General features: G+C 53.8%; 8 protein-coding genes across 8 annotated transcripts; 5 read left to right on the forward strand and 3 right to left on the reverse strand.

The window, feature by feature from the left end:
• Positions 1-156: 156 nt before the first annotated feature.
• BO95DRAFT_447263 (NAD(P)-binding protein) lies at positions 157-1695 on the forward strand. The gene has a single exon (XM_025587579.1). It carries the CDS (start codon positions 516-518, stop codon positions 1563-1565), a length of 1050 nt encoding a protein of 349 aa, XP_025437588.1. The 5' UTR covers positions 157-515; the 3' UTR covers positions 1566-1695.
• A 324-nt stretch (positions 1696-2019) lies between these two features.
• Positions 2020-3647, forward strand: BO95DRAFT_456857 (uncharacterized protein; the record flags this gene model as incomplete). Its single annotated transcript, XM_025588437.1, has 2 exons — positions 2020-2550; positions 2628-3647. 2 exons carry the CDS (start codon positions 2020-2022, stop codon positions 3645-3647), a joined length of 1551 nt encoding a protein of 516 aa, XP_025437589.1.
• A 1100-nt stretch (positions 3648-4747) lies between these two features.
• On the forward strand, positions 4748-5711 carry BO95DRAFT_468144 (bZIP transcription factor; the record flags this gene model as incomplete). Its single annotated transcript, XM_025589345.1, has 2 exons — positions 4748-4859; positions 4927-5711. The coding sequence occupies 2 exons, from the start codon at positions 4748-4750 to the stop codon at positions 5709-5711; spliced, it is 897 nt and encodes a 298-aa protein (XP_025437590.1).
• A 698-nt stretch (positions 5712-6409) lies between these two features.
• BO95DRAFT_476762 (NAD(P)-binding protein) lies at positions 6410-8619 on the forward strand. The gene is made up of 5 exons (XM_025589946.1): positions 6410-6798; positions 6898-7177; positions 7262-7461; positions 7859-8038; positions 8121-8619. Exons 1-5 carry the CDS (start codon positions 6514-6516, stop codon positions 8460-8462), a joined length of 1287 nt encoding a protein of 428 aa, XP_025437591.1. The 5' UTR covers positions 6410-6513; the 3' UTR covers positions 8463-8619.
• Positions 8620-9030: 411 nt separating this feature from the next.
• Positions 9031-9954, reverse strand: BO95DRAFT_468147 (DUF3237 domain-containing protein; the record flags this gene model as incomplete). Its single annotated transcript, XM_025589346.1, has 6 exons — positions 9031-9182; positions 9255-9351; positions 9427-9442; positions 9508-9745; positions 9817-9844; positions 9904-9954. The coding sequence occupies 6 exons, from the start codon at positions 9952-9954 to the stop codon at positions 9031-9033; spliced, it is 582 nt and encodes a 193-aa protein (XP_025437592.1).
• Positions 9955-10527: 573 nt separating this feature from the next.
• Positions 10528-13035, reverse strand: BO95DRAFT_423365 (flavin-containing monooxygenase). Its single transcript, XM_025584627.1, has 11 exons — positions 12704-13035; positions 12616-12651; positions 12344-12546; positions 12193-12285; positions 11988-12134; positions 11536-11903; positions 11444-11480; positions 11251-11380; positions 11149-11197; positions 10994-11095; positions 10528-10928 (listed from the first exon to the last, which is right to left on the reverse strand). The coding sequence occupies exons 1-11, from the start codon at positions 12856-12858 to the stop codon at positions 10539-10541; spliced, it is 1710 nt and encodes a 569-aa protein (XP_025437593.1). The 5' UTR covers positions 12859-13035; the 3' UTR covers positions 10528-10538.
• Positions 13036-13365: 330 nt separating this feature from the next.
• Positions 13366-15074, forward strand: BO95DRAFT_374035 (FAD-binding oxidoreductase; the record flags this gene model as incomplete). Its single annotated transcript, XM_025583083.1, has 5 exons — positions 13366-13566; positions 13631-13847; positions 13912-14294; positions 14373-14749; positions 14828-15074. 5 exons carry the CDS (start codon positions 13366-13368, stop codon positions 15072-15074), a joined length of 1425 nt encoding a protein of 474 aa, XP_025437594.1.
• A 218-nt stretch (positions 15075-15292) lies between these two features.
• Positions 15293-17727, reverse strand: BO95DRAFT_456862 (uncharacterized protein; the record flags this gene model as incomplete). Its single annotated transcript, XM_025588438.1, has 7 exons — positions 15293-15797; positions 15927-16597; positions 16650-16939; positions 16996-17214; positions 17398-17542; positions 17602-17625; positions 17689-17727. 7 exons carry the CDS (start codon positions 17725-17727, stop codon positions 15293-15295), a joined length of 1893 nt encoding a protein of 630 aa, XP_025437595.1.
• Between the last annotated feature and the right edge of the window lie 57 nt (positions 17728-17784).

A 17784-nucleotide genomic window follows, 5' to 3' on the forward strand; every position in this document is an offset into this window, starting at 1 on the left:
GGTCACGTTGGCCTCGGGGAGGTGCAACCATGCCAAACCTACAGTCACGTGGTGTCTCCAGAGCAAGGAAGAGTTCTTCAATGCTGAACAGGTCAAGTATGTGAGTCGAATGGTCTGACCGTCAGACAGACTGTCCTCCGTCAGGTGGAACGGCACCTTTGGTTCCCATCTCGGTTCCATCGGGGGAACTGCTTAAATCCGAGCCAGCCAATCATCGTCGGGAACGGCACCGTCGGTTTGGGACTCGGACTCCACCGACTCATGCAGGAGACCAGGAGATAACCTGGTCAGTTACCGTGGACACCATCAAGTGGCATCCTACCATACCGTGGCCTCGTTATCCATGACCTATCCATGCACCTTTCATCAGAGGACCAGACCGACTCTTGGTTTGCACCGGGCTTGAAGGGGGGGGGGCAGAGGAGCTATATAATGGGTGAACTGCACACACCTACCTGCTTTTCCTCTGTCACGGTATCTCCTTCCCTCAAGATTTTATCCTCAGTTGGATCACCATGGTGTTCTACAATACCTATCCTGGCTTCCTGTATCGCCAATTCCTAGTCTGCCCCTCCAAGGCTCCGTCTTCTACCTCCCTTCGCGGCAAAGCCGGCATTGTCACCGGGTCCAACACTGGACTGGGCTATCAAGCTTCGGCGCAATTGCTGGGCCTGGGGCTATCGCATCTAATCCTAGCGGTCCGCAGCAGCTCCAAGGGCGAGGCAGCCCGAAAATCCCTCCTCGCATCGCTGCCTGCTTCTGCCAAAGCTCCCGTGGTCGAGGTGTGGGAATTGGATCTCGGCAGCTATGCCAGTGTGCTCGCCTTTGTCGAGCGCCTCAAGCAGTCCGGGCTTCACATCGACTTTGCCCTTCTGAACGCGGGAGTGGCCAACTTCCACTTCACAGTCAACCAAGCCACCTCCCACGAGACGAGTATTCAGGTCAACTGGCTCAGTACCGCACTGTTGACCTTGCTTCTGCTTCCAGTCCTCGATGGCCAGGCCGCCCAGAATCTGAATCGCCCTCGTCCGGTCATTTCCATCGTGGGCAGCGAAACCGCCGCATGGGCCAAGTTCAAGGAGGCGCAGATTGCACGGAGTCAGCGACGGCCTCTGATCCAGGTCCTAGATGACCCCAAGCACTTCAACATGGGCGATCGCTACTATACCTCGAAGCTGCTCTACCAGCTCTTCTTTCTGGAGCTGTTCCAGCATCGATCCCCCGGCAAACGCTCCACGGGGGCCATTCTCAACCTGGTGAACCCCGGCTTTTGCTATGGCTCCGAACTCCATCGCACGGCGGAAGGGGCATTCGGCAAGGTTTTAGGGGGGATGAAGAGGGTGATCGGTCGATCGGTGTCGATGGGAGCCCGTACTCTGGTTCACTCTGCGGTGTTGGCTGGAGAGCCCTCCAATGGCCAGTACATGAGTGACAACAAGCCTGCTCCTTTTGCGGGCTACGGGGATAGCGACGCGGGGAGAATCACTCAGGACCAGGTCTGGGATGAGACGATCTCGGAGCTGAAGCAAGTTGTGGACGTGAATGCGCTATTGTCGCAGATTTGATTTTATTTTCTGTGAATTTCTTGCTGTGTTTGCACGTGCTTGGTTGATTTTTTTTCTTTCCTTTTCTTTTTTTTTTTTTTGGTATTTGCTTTCTTTTACCTAATTGTTTAACCGCCGATAATGCCAGATGGAAGCTGCTCAGTGTCAATGCTGTAGTAAGTGAGTTGAGGATGAATAAGTATACCTATAGTACTGTGGTAAAGTTAATGAACTTTACTGGGAGAAACAGTCGGGGGCTGACTCATCCACATCCCAGTAGTTAGTAATTAAACCCAGATGACCGTACATTACCGGTCATTACTGTAGATCACTGTGGTTAACGTATGTTCTCTCCTCCTCCTCTCCTCTCCCCTCTTCATTCCCATGGATCTCACTCCACCCCCCCCTCAACTCCAATCCCAATCTTTAGCTGTCAACTTTTCAACTGCGGTCTTCATTGTCATTCACCCCCATGATGGGCGCAGAAGTCGAGTCCCAGTCCCCAGAAGAGCCGACCACCCCCTCTCAACTCCTGAGTTATTTGCCCACCTACCGGGTGCTGGTCTGTTTACGATGCCGCTACGCCATTCAGCCCGGGGCCATTGCGCGTCATCTCAAGGAGATCCATTATCTTTCTCGTGCAACGCGGCGCACCTTTGTCGCCTTTGCTGCGGAGTTCGAGCTGGCCCAGCCGCAGGATATAGACTTGCCTGATGAAAGCCAGTTTCCGGTCCCCTTCCTCTCCATCCAGGAAGGGCTGGCGTGCCGCTTTGAGCGCTGTGGCTATCTTTGCGCCACCAGCAAACGCATGAAGCAACACTGGCGATGCACCCACCAGATTCCCACCTCGAATGAGAGCACCCTCTCGACCCCAGTCCCCTTACAGACCTTTTTCCGGGGAAATGCCCTGCGATACTTCACCAATCCGTCCTTGTTAGTGGCCTCCCCAGCTTCTCCCTCGGAATATAGCGTCGACGAAGTCAGCAATGATGGTCGATCGAGTACGGTCGGTTTTCAACCCTTCCAATTCTTCCATCTTCAATCTTGTCTACCAATGCTGATGGTTACTTCCTGCGCCTGTAGACCGGTACTACCCCGGCGACCAGTACAACACACTTGGATAGTCGGCTTCTACCATTGGACCAGTATTCGTTGGGGCTCGTAACCAACCAAGGTCTTCTCGACCATTATCGGCATTCGACCTACAAGTCCCTCTCCAATAACCCCGAGACCGACCACGCATTTGGCGAGGTCGTTCTGGGTCTGGCCCCCCGATTTGAGTTCCTGAGGCAGGGGGTCATGGCGTGTGCCGCCTTGCACCTGGCCTCCATCGACCCGGCTAATCGCACGTATTATGTCTTCCAATCCCTCCGGCACCAAGACCAAGCCATTCCCGCTTTTCGTCAGGCCATCCTGCACGTCGATCGCGACAACTGCGAGGCAGTCCTGGCCTTTGCGTTTTTCCTCGTCATTTGCTCCCTCAACTCAGACACCGAGGACCCGCGCCTGTTCCTGAGCGATGACCCCGACCAACATTTGCACTGGATCAACATCCTCCGCAATGGCTGCTCGATGCTCTGCCCGTTTTGGGACGCGCTCAGCGCGGGGCCCCTCGCGCCCTTCGCCGCCCTGTGGGAGGATGACCTTGGCGTCGGCGGTCCGTCCGCCGATGGCCCCGAAGACCCGCTGCTGGGGACCTTGCTCGCCATGGTGGTCGCGGAGCACCCTGCCCCCGAGCTTGCGGAGGAGCACGACGCCTACCGGGCCGCCGCGGTCCAGCTTGCCGCCGCCGGGGCTTTTCTCCGGCGCCGGGGCCCCGCCGTCTCCGTCTGGGATGCCCTCAATGCGTGGCCGATGCGCGTGGCTCCCGCCTACCTGACGCTACTCAAGCAGGATCGCCCCGGCGCGCTCCTGCTCTTGGCATACTACGCGATTCTGCTGCGCCCCACTCGCGGCGAATGGTTCCTCGCGGGCCGGGTGGAGAGGCTCATCGACGAAATTGCCCGTCGTTTGAAAGGCACGTCCTGCTCCGCCCAATTATGGGAGTGGTTTCTGGCGATCCGGAGGGAATACTTTCCCGAGGAAGCGCTGAGGTGCCAATGAGATGATCCACGTTAGTGACGGTATCACGAACTATGGACTGTAAGGTAATATTCCACCATGCCTCCCCAACCAAGCAGATGGCCGGGACGGGGTTCCGCGACTTCCAACGTTTCCACTACAGCTGACGTGATAATTTGTAAGCCGATAAGCTGTTGGGAAGGACTGTGTCAGAGTACAAGGTATGAGTTGGTGCACGAGGCACACGCGGCACCTGCGGCATATAAAGTACCTCGCCAATCAGATGCAAGGTGAGAATGCAAGTCCAACAGCCCCAAAATGTGCCTACTGGGTAGAATCCGAGTCCTTAGTGCTGACAGTTCTGAGGAGTTTCTCCGCCCGAGCTTTCTGCAGGCCATCAGTGCTTAGTCGATGTCAGCACGTGCGGGGTATTGCAGGTTCATCTCCAATCAAATGGCTTCCTGGTGAAGAATGAACCAGTGGCTTCTTCTGCAGTAGAAAGGCTTCCCATTGGGATTGGGTGATCCAGCTTGAAGGAATTGAGGATTCCACGAGACATCCTGAGCTCTATGCTGGTCCCTTTTCGGCTCGTCCGACCATCATGCCCCATCTTGCTATCTCGCTATCTCGCTCAGTCAATCACGATCTGACTCAGTACTCGGACCTAATGGAATTCGTCGAGTGAAGATTCCCAGGTGATTGTTCGATACTGCGGTACGTCCGGTCTAGATCTAAGGCAGCCAGCGACGCGGACGCGGACCATTTGGCAAGCCCCGAGGAGCATGGCCAGCATTGTCACTGGGTGCTATGACTACTGGTGAGGCTCATCAGCTTACAGTGCCTATCAGGTCCAGCAACATGTCTGCAAGTAGCGCTCCTTCTCGCTTGCACTAGCTGGTTCAGAGAACAAATATGTGCTTGCTCTAGTGGAACGGCAGCAAGGGTTCTGCAAACGGGCTGGGACCATATGTCTCTGGTTATCCTCATGATGCGGCTTTATATATTAATGCGAGGTACAATTGCTTAGCTCGACGGCGTGGTGCTTGAAATCCGATTCTCAGTCTGGAAGTTCGTCATATCCCTGATCATTGTGCCTGTCTGCCTATCTATCCTTGCCTTCTTGTTCCATAGCTGTAGCTTCCATGGCCTCGACATCGCCGGTGGAGGAAATGATTGACCAGGAGGACTGGAGTCACATCTCCGAACCGGCCTTGCGCAAACGCATTCAGAACCGCAATTCACAACGCAAGCTACGTAAGTCTCTTCTGCTACAGACTTAGCTCGGCTGCGATGCACCGACCAAACTTCCATGCAATGCCAGGCGCAAAGCGCAAATTGCAGAACCAGCCGATCTCATTTGACATCATGAGGTCCACGTCAGCTTCCGAGATAGACCTGGACTTTTCGGGAGCGCCTGTGGCAGACGACTTCCTCTTAGACGGGCTCATTGACCCCCTCAACCCGCTGTCTCCCTCACTAGATCTCGACTTGATGACGCCACAGCTGGATGTCCACAACTCTTCCACCCTCGACCTCAGTGCGCTAGAAAGCCCCTCCTGGCCCGAAGGCCCCGATCACGAATACTTGGCTGCTGGGTCGGGAAGGATCGACGAAGGGGCCTTGATACTGGACCCTGCTCTGGTCTCCGATGTCTCCACTCCTGGTCCCGGGGTAGCCACGAGTATTGTGGGAGCCTCCACTCAATCCAGCAATGACATCCACATCTATATCCACCATGACTGTCCAACTCCCGTGCTTCCGGATACCGCCGATCAGCTGCCGCTGCCGCCGTCGCCGGCCCGTCGATCCCGCTGGAGCAGCCGCATTTTTCACATCCACAGTAACAACACCAACACCAACACCAACACCAACACCAACAACGCGGGCAGAGGTGAGAGCAGCTGTTCGGCCGCCCGGAATAAACGCCGGGCCGCCCCGGCCCCACCACCGCCGGGGCCTACAGCCCATTTCCGGGGCATATGCCACCATTGCGGATCCCTGACGGGGCTGGGGACGGGGCCGGGGCAGCCCGACTCGCCCTATCCCAGCAGCCACAGCCACAGTCACAGTCACAGTCACAGTCACAGGTCGGTACACATCGCTTAGGTGGCTCGGATTTTGTCCCACTCTCATCCAGCTCTGGCCGAGATGCTCATGCAGCCCAATGCTCACATTGAGTATGGATATCCCTGCTCTTCACCGTCATCATCATCATCATCATCTTCTTCTTCTTCTTTCTCTGCGATTACACCCCCCGTTTCCGACCGTCCACGGAAGGGTTCATTGGGCGGGGATGCGAGGCAGAAAAAAGGAGACACGGAGGCGGAGGCGGAGGCGGAGGCGGAAGTGGAGGCGGAAGTGAAGGCGGAGGCGGAGGCGTCGGAGGCGTCGGATGTCCGACCACTTCATATCGTCATTAATCTTTCCCCGAGTCCTGCTGTCTATTCCGCTTGATTAGTTGGTACCTGTTTTGGTCTGCTCATGTCCTGTCTTTCTTCATCTACTACTGAGGCTACGACTGATGCCCACCTTTGCATTTCTCTTCATGCTATTCAGAGTATATATTGGTACTTCATGTTTTGTCCACGCAAGTTCTTTGAATCATCGTGAAATCATTAAATAGACAGCCCTTAGAACATGAACGATGATTACTCCTGTCAGAATTAGTCTCTATCTAGTGCTTATATCAGCCCCAGATCTAGTTTGATACACAGCCGTTTAGGCTTATTCCACTTTCTGACTCTGACTGCAGGCAGGCCCAGCCTGCAAGCTGACCGCGGCGAACCGTGCACCGAGTGCATCCCCAGTGCCAATCAGCAACGAGGTTGGCACCAGATATATTGACCCGCTGAAAGGCCATGGTCTGCCAGGAAAGCACGGAAACAACTCTCTGTCTACCGAGTACAGCATGGACATTACGGGATACGCCTTGATCACCGGGGCCGGCAGTGGCATTGGGCGAGCCTGCGCCTTGGCCTTTGCCCGCGAAGGCGCCGCGGGGGTGGCCTTTACCGACCTAAATTTTGAGGCTGCCCAGCAGGCCGCCGAGGAAAGTAGGGCTCTCGCCACTCACCCCACCTACCAAGCGGTGGTCATGCCACTCGATGTGACCAGCGAAACGCAGGTGGAAGCGGTGGTGACCCAGACCCAGCAATCCTTCGGGACCATTGACTACTTGGTCAACTCAGCGGGTGTATGTAATCCCTTCTTCTGTCTCTTATCTTAGGTCTCACTACCAGGTATCTCTTGAACAGACACAATCCTCCAATGCTCACCCTATGTACATGTATAGATTGGCGTCCAAGTGGCCGCGGAGATTGCGGAAGCATCCCTGACGGAATTCATTCGCTTCCTTGACGTCAACGTCACGGGCTCCTTTCTTCTCACCAAGTATGTCTCGCGCACGATGAAGGAGCAGGAAGCGCGCCTCGTCAGCGCTCGCAATGCTCAGCGGGGCTGCACGCGCGGAGTGATTCTCAACATGGCATCCTGTGCCTCCTTCGTCGCGACCCCCGCTTTAACGCAATACACCACGTCCAAGCATGCGGTGCTAGGACTGACCCGGAATGCTGGTAAGTCATCAACAATTAAGAGGGTACAGTGAAGATGAGCTCGAGACGACGAAGCTGATCAACACGTCTTATGGGTCCCCCAAGCCCTAGATAACGCCAAGTACGGGATTCGCGTGAACTGCCTCTGTCCGTCGTGGGTCGACACCCCGATGGTTGACCGCGCTGTGAAAGACAATCCCGACCTCGCGGCGTTGATTGCCCAGTCTGTGCCCATGGGACGGATTGCACAGGTGGACGAGATCACCGACCTGATTCTGTTCCTATGCAGCCCGCGCGCCAGTTATGTCACGGGGAGCAGTTGGATTGTGGACGGAGGAACTACCCTCTGTAGCCATGTTTGATTTCCGACACCAGGAAAAGAGTGGGCAGTCATTGAACTCTTTCAAGTGCGGTAGCACGACTGAAGTTGGGGTTGTCAGATAGGACTTCTGACAATGTCAGATAGAGGGGGTCAGACATCAGGGTCCGTCAGATGCGTCAAGTAGTATCTATTCTTAACGCACGGTGTCTCAATATATATCTGGACAAATGTTCCCTCCTCTTCGTATCAACAGCACATTGGGCTTTTATCCTCCATTCTAATTACACAACGGTCAATTCCCCTCCACAATGACGACCACTGCCGCTATTAACTTCGTCTCTACCAATGGGTTCCCTGCTCCTGGTCTGCGCGCCACGCAGCGACTGATCACCGGCCACAGCGAGGAGGACGGCAAAGGCCACTTCCTTGTCACCGATCGTGGCGACCACCACCGCATTATGGGTGAGAATCAAGCCGTAGCCAACATCCTGTACTCAACCCAGGAGAATCCAGTCGATCTCAACGACAGCAAAGATATCCAGTATGCTCGCGAGAATGAGGTTGGTTTACTTCTCTTCATCTTTCTCTTGCGGTTCCCTACCATCTTCCTTTCCCCTGAACTCTGGATAACACTTCCCACAGCCAGGTCTCCACATCCCCAACGGCACAGTGGCTCGGATGATCGATTTCGGCCCAGGCGTCGAATCCCCAATGCACCGCGCCCTGTCCATTGACTACGGGATCGTTTTAGAGGGAGAGTTCGAGCTCACTCTGGACTCCGGCGAGACACGGATTATGAAGCGCGGGGATGTGAGCGTCCAGCGGGCGACCGCCCACAAGTGGAAGAACATCACGGGTGGGGAGACGGAACCCGGCCGGATGCTCTACATCCTGCTGGATTGCAAGGAGGTCAGGGTTCAGGGCAAGCCATTGGAGGGATTTCTGGGCGAATTGGAGAAGGAATACGAAGGACGGAGTGCGTAGAGGGTTGGCTCTGACTAGGATCGATAATTTGGGTCGTTTCGTGCATCCTGGCTGTATACTGTTGTCAAAGCAGTAGGGTTCAAGATATGCGTGGTATTTCATCTATCTCAGTGCCTTAGATTGACAATAGAATGACAAGGAATACAATCACGCCCCGGATCTAGCACAGTGCTCAAGAGTCACAACTGTATGGGTGGTAGTAGCCATTTGAAGGTTATCTCACGCAACCGAGGAAAGCCTCCTCGTTATGTTCCTGTTAGATATGATCTGGGACACTGTACCAGAAGATCCGAGATGAAATCAACTCTAGCATAATGGCGACCGAGCACTTTGTATGCAGAGTAGTCATCTTTAGTCCTGCCAGACCGCAATAAAGCATATTTTGATACTACTTGCACTTTTACATGACATCTGAGTTGATAATCAAAAACAATGAACTACGTAAATAGTAGTAGGCAAGAATGAACACTCTCTGACTTGGGGATCTGCGTGATTATGAATGTCTGGGTGGGCGAACAAGATCAGAAGCCCCTGAACCTAACTGGGACTGTCCTTGGCCAAGGACTGGTCAATCCATATCCTGGCTGGCCACCACCTGGGCAATGCGCACTTCGACCCAGAGCTTATCTCCCTCTAATTTAAACCGGCCATTGCCCACCCAGTTGCTATTCTCAAGTGCCTTGATTCGAGGCGAGCCCACCTCGAAAGTCATGTTCATTGCTGCAAACACTTTATTAGATACTGTCTCCAGGGAAAAGAGGGCAGTACTCTTCTAGGATGAGAGGTACTCACTTGACTGTCCAAAGGCAACCGTCTTCGGTTGACCCTGGAATATGGCCGCCAAGTCCTCAGAGACAGTAGAGACGCCCGAATATTTGAACCTGATTCCCTGGTCTACGGTCAGTATGAGTTGTTCCGGTGGAGGGCCCAATGGAGGTGGAAGAGACAGGGATGAAATATTTACTTCATCTTCAGTGGTTCTTCATGCCAATGCATTAGTCACAGAGCACTTTCAAAAGTCCAGTGATTGGAGTTCCAAGCACACCTCGCTATTCCGTGGACATTCATCCGCGTGTGTTGCTGATCGGGATCGAAGTACAGCCAGTCTCCGGCCACAACTACCTGTGCGTTGATGCGGGGAGAAAATCCTTCGACTGTAGTGATCGTACCGCCCGGGGAAGACTGCATTACAGTTGAATTTATCAGAAGCTTGAAGTGCGCATGCTGAGATACATAGAGGTGGCTCACGTAGTGAATAAAGGTAGAGCCGGAGGAGGTGGGCCCTGTACGCGCGATGCGTTCAGGTCAGTTCCCGTTCTCGGACACACGAGGGATATATTTTACACTTGCGTACCGACTGGCTGGCCCTGCCCGACCTCAAACTATTCCTGCTTGTTGGTATCTGGTCGGATAACACCCACACTGTCGGGGCAAGTCATACCTTGAGAATATAGGCGGGGCGGAGGGTAGGAAAGCCTGCGGATTGAGACATGATTGATCGATGACTCTTAGAGACTTGAAGTGGTTTTCGACTTTGATTTGAGCTTCTGTCGTCCTGGTGGTGGAGGATCAATATAGGTTAGGCTTTCCCCGGCACGTGTGGGTGCGCAGATGGTGGGAACCCTATGTCTGACCGTCAGCCTTGCTGTCAGACTGTAAGACTGTCAGACTCTCAGATCGTCAGCTTATCAGATCGTCAGCCTTTCAAGCTTCCATTGGGAACTAACTCAAACGGCCGACACTGATTAGATTCGAGGAAACAATTCAGCGGGACCATTACCCTGTCAACGCTCGGCTGGATATTGGCAATCTCCCCGCAGGTACCCTCATTGGCACCCCATAGAATGCATACTCTCGACCTGCACCATACGCTTGTCAGGGCTAGACTGAACTCCTACCATGATTTTGGAATGACTATCTTAACAAAGTATTGCATTAAGGCTGGTCCACCACAAATTACTAGTTGCGAGAGGCGAATAGAAGTCAATTGTACCAGCATATCCATTGATTAAGACGCAGAACACTTGCAAACACCAATCAGGTGCCTACAATAAATCACTATCTACTCTCAACAGTCTATTCTACCGACCAGGGCTCATCGTGAGTTCGCATAAACGGTGCCATGTCGACCGCCTCGCCTTTTTCCCTTCTCAACTCGGTAACGGTTCGTCCCTCACCCAGATACGCCCACATATTCTGCTCGCAATACTTGATATCGTAGTCCTCGAAGCGTGGGCTCTTCAGTGACTTGAGCATATGCAGCATACTTCCGGGCCACAGCTGAATGCGACCGTTGTATTTCATCCACGACTGGCACGACTCCGCCCAGACCGAGTGAGTGTCATGCCAGGTATCGACATGGCGGCGCCACTGAGTGGTCACGGCTTGTTTGGGAGTCAGCGAGTGCAAGCCTTCGTTGCTGATCTTGGCCGCACATTGCAGGGCGTATTCAACCTGAGCTTCGTGCTACATGAGGATTGTGTCATCAGCCATGGGTTTCGTTGGCAAACTGGTTTTCAGACACCTCCTACCGTAATCAAGACTGATCCCTGCGCCCAGTTCCCTGTGGGACCACCAATGAAGAAGAAGTTGGGGAAGTTGGGCGTCGCCATACTGAGGTAGATGTTTGGGGACTGTGATTGTTCAGCATCCCACATTGCGCTCGGCCCGGTGGCAGGCCACTTACCTTGGCCCATTCGTCGCGCATTGTTTGGCCCTGAGAACCAACCACGGGACTGGTCACGTTAGACAGCCATAATTATACAGGCGCAGAAGCGAGGATTCTCACAAGTGAGGTGCGAAGGCTACATCAAAACCCGTAGCGCAAATGATGAGGTCAAATTCCCTCTCCTCGTTGCCAGTCGTTTGAATCCCTTTCTCGGTGAATTGTTCAATCGGGTCCGTAACCACCCGGACATCTGCATGGATGGTTAATGATGTGACCAAGAGTGATGTTTCTACATTGGTAGAGGTTATCTTACTGTCCATTGTCAGGCTTTCGAGAAAGCCATCGCCGGGCTGTTCCTGTCAGCATGATCATGTTCATCCGAGATGATACTTGAATCCAACCTACCGTAGGCCTGCGACACCCGGGCGAAAAGGTGGGTGTGAATAACTTGGCGATGTCCTCGCGATCCGGCCCCACGCGGGACTGTACCATCTGTGTGATCATTTCAGTGGTCATGTCATGCAGGGGATGGTGACGGAGGAAGATGGGAAACCGCTCCTGCATGACTCCATCGACCGCTTTGCGATACTGGAGAAAACGAGCAGGATCGGTGCGGAAGACCTCCTTCTCGGCCTCGGTGTAGAGGTGCTTGCCCACGGGGGCGGGCATGGCGGATTTCTCGGGGTCATCAGGAAACAGACGCAGATCCTGCCAAGCAGCCGGAGGCACAATCCATTGCGTTGAACGCACAAACACGGACAGGGACTTGGCATCTGAGAGGGATAGGATGATGAGTGTTCATTCGCGTTGGTTCGGGGGCAGCTCATCAACGCGCAATGTAGGGCATAGTACTGTACCTTTAACAATTTGAGGAATCAGTTGGATGCCCGTTGAACCAGTACCAATGACCGCAACACGTTTTCCTTTCCAGTCAATGGATGGGTCCCAATTAGCTGGGTGAGTGAGTATGCCACGATAAGTATCAATCCCGGGGATATCGGGCCCTGGTTTCCATGTTAGCCCCGAGGTCAGAAGGTCAGAAACATGAGATGGAATCCAAACATTTCCATTTGTTTAATGGACCCGAGCCATTGATCAGCACATGGCATCGGTCCTGAGACCGGGTCCCATCTTTTGTCTTGAGGTCCAGTTGCCCTAGAAATTGAATCAGTATCGCTTACCGCTAATTATGAGTCAGATGAGCGAGACGAACATTCACCGTCTTCTTCAATCCAACGAGCCTGGGTAACCTCCGTTTGAAAGGAGATATACTGGTAGAGGCTATGCTTCTTGGCGAAATCCACCATGTATTTCTGGATTTCCTCTCCCCTGGGGTAGTACCCACTCCACTCGGAGTTGGGTTCAAAAGTGAAGGCGTACGAATGAGAGGGAACATCACAGCCCACCCCTGGGTATCTATCTCATGCTCCTTAGCACCAGCCTGCCGATGGCTTCTTGGTCGCATCTCCTATGGTATGGAAATACCTGTTTTCAAACCATGTCCCTCCAACTTCAGTATTCCTAGCAAAGGTCAGGTCAGAGCGACTTCACACAGACACCTTCAACGACATACTTTTCATATACGGCTAGCTCATAATTCGATAGCATCTTCTGAGCCTTGTATGCCGTCATCAGGCCGGCTGCCCCGGCCCCCACGTGAACTATCCTAAGCCGGCGAGGCTCGGAGTGGGCCCTTTCAGGACGCGCGGTGGTAGAGATTGAGCCCATGCTGGCAAATAACAATGATGATGACGACGATCAGATGTTGTCTGATGGATGACTCAAATGAGAAGACTATATATCTTCCGCACGGATTCGCCTGACACGAGGTTGATCTGACGTTCTGACACCACCACAGCCGCCTTTCTGACCTGACATGCATGAGCACGTGGCTGAAAGATCTCGTAAGATCGACTAAAATTTCACTTAGCTCGAACTCGGCGAACTCATGCCTTGGCAATGCAGGTACTGTTGCCTCGTGGGAGCTGGGATTAGCACGTGTAACCACGAGGCTGAGTGGCATGTTGTACCTACCGTATCTGCGGATTCCATTATCTCGCCAAAATCCAACGTGAACTGTACTCGGCTCCTGGATATAAAAGCCAGCCTGCATTCCAGGTTTGAGGAGCGCAGAGCAAGCTTTTCCCACAGTGCAATATTGATTTCTCGAGACAATAGACCATTCTTACTGCGAAGATGAAATTCGCCACGATGGCTGCAGTTCGCCCAGCCCAAATGCTCGCTGCCCTGTCCATAGTTGCCGGAGCAGCTGCATCCAATATCACTGCTCTTCTGCCCCATCTTTCTTCGTCCAGCGAAGTGTTCTATCCCAACGACGCAGACTGGGGGGATATCATCCAGCGATGGACCGCCTGGGATGAGCCCACTTTCTCACTGGCTATCAAGCCCGGCTCAGTCGCCGATTTGCAGACGGTTGTATGTTCGCGGCTCAATCCTCAAGTCCAGTACCACTCGCTGACTGTGCCCATCCTGGCTACAGGTCAAATACGCCACCAGTCAGAATCTACCATTCTTGGCCAGCGGAGGTGGCCATGGATATAGTACCTCATTTGGGGCTCTTCAGCAGGGGCTTCAAATTGATATGGGATCGTTTGACAGTATCCAAATCGATGCTGAGAAGAGCACGATGACCATCGGTGGTTCCGTTAAGTTTTCACAAATTATGGAGCCTCTCTTCAATGCTGGAAAGGAAATTCGTGTGTATTCCCGGTATGTTAGAGATGGTTAACATGGTTACTAACCAGTGGGCAATGCCAATAGAAACCGGATCCTGCCCCTGCGTGGGCATGGTAGGGGCAACTCTCGGTGGCGGAGTAGGGCGCTATCAGGGTCTGCACGGTCTGATTATCGACGCGCTGGAGTCCGTGGAACTTGTCACGGTGAAGGGCGATCTCATCACTGTGTCGGCTACGGAGAACGCAGACCTATTCTGGGGCCTGCGCGGCGCCGGCTTCAACTACGGCATCGTCACCTCGGCCACATATAAGGTGTATGAACTCACCAACAAGGGCAACGTACTCAATGCCGACTTCATGTTCCCTGCCGAGCTCAACGAGACCTACTTCGAGATTCTAGCTAGCTATGACACCCTCCCAGCGGCGTTGTCATTGTACACCTTGGTGATGAACGATGCTGCCGCAGGAGTAAGTCAAAGTCTCCCTCTCCTCTGCTAAAACTCCATCATTGAATTCTAACCCTATATCCTCTCTGGGGTGTGATAGCCCGTGATACTTCTGAACGCCGTGTACCCTGGTCCCGAGCAAGAGGGTCTCGACCTCCTGGCCCCGTTCCTCAACCTCACCTATCTCGAGCGCAACATCTCCATGATTACCTGGGATGCGGTCGACGCCGACGCCGGTTTTGGTCTTGCCACGGCCTTCTGCATCAACGGCGAGAAACACGACATGTGGTCCCTCGGCGTCCGCACCATCGACGCGGCCACCCACATCGCCTACTTCAACCAACTCACACAATTCTGGTCGGACTACCCGGCCGCGTCCGGGAGCACTTGGCAGGTGGAATACTTTCCTGTCCAAGCTGTGACGGCCGTGGCCGATGCATCGACTGCCTATCCCCATCGAGAAATCCGTGCTCATGAGTACTTCCTCCACCTCCTGTTCTTGCGCACATCTGGAGATAACAGCAAACGCATGACTGACCCGGTGTTTATGATTAGAATGTTCTCCTTCAACCTCACCGATTCATCCATCGGAACATCTGTCGACGACTTTGCCCTTGCAGCTCTGGAGACCTTCAACGCGACCAGCGGGTTCGACAATCTTCATATCTACGTCAGCTATGCGCACGGAACAGAGGGACTGGACCCTATGTATGGATCCGAGAAATTGTCGCGCTTGTTGGCGCTGAAGAAACAGTGGGATCCCCAGGGCTTCTTCAGCTACAACAACGGGTTGCCGCACTGAATGGTTCGCACGGCTATAACACACTACCCACATGTGCGAGAGGAATTTTGATAGCAAGGATGAGGTTGGTAGGATGCGATGTGCAGTAACTGGATCGGTAGTCTTTCGTCTTCTCCTGTCAATCACTGCAGCTTTCGACTGTGACCATAGCTTAATGCAATTTCTGCCTAAACCCATTAGAGCTGTAGCACTCGGTGAACAGTGGAGTCTAAACCGTATCAGCTTGATCCAGGTGCTTGTGAATTCCACCAGCTTTCGTGCCAGTTGCGCCAGGTCAACTCGTTCTCGACTGCTCGCACAAAGTCCAAGGGCTGTGCTATGGTCCGCGCTGTCTCCTTCTCCGTGGCCAGTCCAGACTGTGTGCTGGGTACAACCTGATGTTGAAGCTGGAAGGGAATCCCAAACGCGTAATCCAGTTCCTCATCTGTCTGAAGCGGCATGATGGAGGCGAGATTCTGGAGAGTCCCAAGCGGCGGTAGATCTGCAACGGTCGACGAACCGGCTTCCTTTTCGTTGGGTAGCAGAAACAGCGGGTTGTCTGGCAGCATGTCTGAGGAACTGATGGTAGAAGCAGGATTCTTCTGACCCGAGTGAAATGCCCGACAGACATCGTTAAGGGCACTCACGGCGTCGGCAATTGGGGCGAAGTCGGGGCGGATGGCAGCTGCTGCGACCATCATGTTCACCACCCTCTCGAGCGTGCAGAGGTCACTTTCGTACTCACTAGGTTGGGTGGAAGACAGGATGTGATAATACAGGGTGAAGAAGGCGCCAAAGGGATAGAATGTCAGAAAGCTTGTTGGGTTAGCGGTGAATGTCCATCCAGAAGAAAGGCCCAGGCTGCAAACTCACTGTGTCTGAAAGTCGTCCTGTTCCCCCCAGGGCGAGATTGGAGATTCTGACTTCTCGAGGATAATGCCGATGATGAGTCTGGCGGAACGGACTGCTTGTGGGTGCACAATCTGCTCGGCACTTGACACTTTCCGCCTGACGAAGATGATGAAAAGATGCAACGCAATGACCGTCTCGAGAACGAGCCAGGACTTTACCCAGCCCAGGTTGAGCGATCTGGCGAGTGATAAGAGGTCCCAGTCATTGACCAGTTCTTCTAGCTCCATGCAGCACGTATTCGCCGTGGTACTGAGATGGTCACTGGCCCTACTGGCCTCGAAGTGAACGAAGAAGTTGGCCATGATGAAGAGGGTTCGGGCCCGGACCAAGAACAGAATGCAGTTATGGGGCTTGAGCTGCTTGGTTTGCGGTGATATCTCCGCTGGCAGTCGGACCTGGCCAACCGGACACCGCAGAGCCGTGGGCTTGTCGTACCAGGTTCTGAAGAGAAGGTCCATTTCCACCAGATACCAGTGCATTCGCCGCTTCACATCCTTTTCGATTTCCTCTTGTGCAGTGCCCAGCGGGTGTGAATCTACTTCGTGGATGCCTAGTCGGTCTCCGAAGCGACAGGCCTCGCGGTGGAACTGCCATGACAAATGGTAGTCAAAGTTGTTGATTCCCATCCATGCCTGCACCAAGTGTCAATTATCACTTGGGAGGAGTTGCACACACCCCACTTACCGTTAAGGACGCAGCGATGAGGTCTAGATGCGAGCTTTGGGCCGATGCCAACCACTTCGGAACGACTTGCAAGCCGCGATAGTAGGTTTTCGCCGCTGCCCTCTGTTCTGCACCTGTGCCAGCAGTTTGTCCGAAATATATCGCGTTGAAATAGAGAACCTGCATGACTGGCTCGATTATGGCATACGGTGACCCGATGACATGGGGCATTGATCGCAGGAGCTCGGAGTCCACGAGGGTTGCAAAGGAGTCGAATATGCTGAGGTTGGGGAGAATGACTTCCAGGAATACTATCGCTTCGGTCAGTCTGGAAGGTGGTAGGAGTCACGTTGGGAACTGATTTTACTGTCTATGAAGCGCTTAATATCGCTGACTGGCAAGTGGTTTCTCCGTTCGTCGGTGACATTGTGATCGGGTCTAGGGCTTGGGGCGGGCAGGTTAACCAGAGCCGTGTCCAGCCGGGTGATCGCGTTGTCTACAGTTGACCGCGTCCAGGATGATGACGCGTTGCTGGTGAGGTGTTCGATATTTTCCTTGGCTCCGCTGACCATGCGATAGATCCATGCTGCTCTCATTAGCATGCAGCCTACCATGGGGAAGGCCAGGTTGTTCCATACTGCTACTGCGGGGCTCGGATGATTCGGTAGGAATATCCCTCGACTCTGCTTCTGTCTGAACGTTGCTCTGGGTCGGGGGAGATATGGGGGGTGTAGTCCTTAGTGTGGTGGTGCCTCTGTGCCCCTCATACGCTCCTCGAGTGCCTCGAGACGATGGCCCAGGTGGTGGAGCTCGGAGCTTTGAGTAGTTCGAGCCTTTCTCCTCTGCAGATATGAGCATAAGAGGCCGCTATCTACGCATCTCTTACATTCGGGATCTCCTTTGTCGCATCGCAGCTAGATCCCATCAGCAATCCTGATGAAGAGCACGGAGAAAAGGGGGGGGAAGCGCAAACCTTCCTGGTCCTGCATCTCGTGCACTACATCCATAAGGTCAGCAGTTGTACGATGAAAAAGGCTCAAGAAGGGGATTAGGGCCATACCGACAGCTTCATTCGAGCTAAAGGGTTGTAGTGGTACATTCTGGCGAGAGAGAGAGGGGGGGCGGGGGAGTTGGGGGTGGCAAGTGAATGCAATTA

The sequence above is a fragment of the Aspergillus brunneoviolaceus genome (assembly GCF_003184695.1).
Source record: "Aspergillus brunneoviolaceus CBS 621.78 unplaced genomic scaffold BO95scaffold_85, whole genome shotgun sequence".
Classification (NCBI taxonomy): Eukaryota; Fungi; Ascomycota; class Eurotiomycetes; order Eurotiales; family Aspergillaceae; genus Aspergillus; species Aspergillus brunneoviolaceus.

Coding starts and splice junctions, on each gene's coding strand:
- BO95DRAFT_447263 (XM_025587579.1), top strand. CDS start 516: ATGGTGTTCTACAATACCTATCCTGGCTTCCTGTATCGCCAATTCCTA.
- BO95DRAFT_476762 (XM_025589946.1), top strand. CDS start 6,514: ATGGACATTACGGGATACGCCTTGATCACCGGGGCCGGCAGTGGCATT. Junction 7,462..7,858: donor GCAGCCCGCGCGCCAGTTAT/GTCACGGGGAGC, acceptor CGCGCCACGCAG/CGACTGATCACCGGCCACAG. Junction 8,039..8,120: donor AGTATGCTCGCGAGAATGAG/GTTGGTTTACTT, acceptor CACTTCCCACAG/CCAGGTCTCCACATCCCCAA.
- BO95DRAFT_423365 (XM_025584627.1), bottom strand. CDS start 12,858: ATGGGCTCAATCTCTACCACCGCGCGTCCTGAAAGGGCCCACTCCGAG. Junction 12,547..12,615: donor GGGACATGGTTTGAAAACAG/GTATTTCCATAC, acceptor AGCATGAGATAG/ATACCCAGGGGTGGGCTGTG. Junction 11,096..11,148: donor TGCGCGACGAATGGGCCAAG/GTAAGTGGCCTG, acceptor GAACAATCACAG/TCCCCAAACATCTACCTCAG.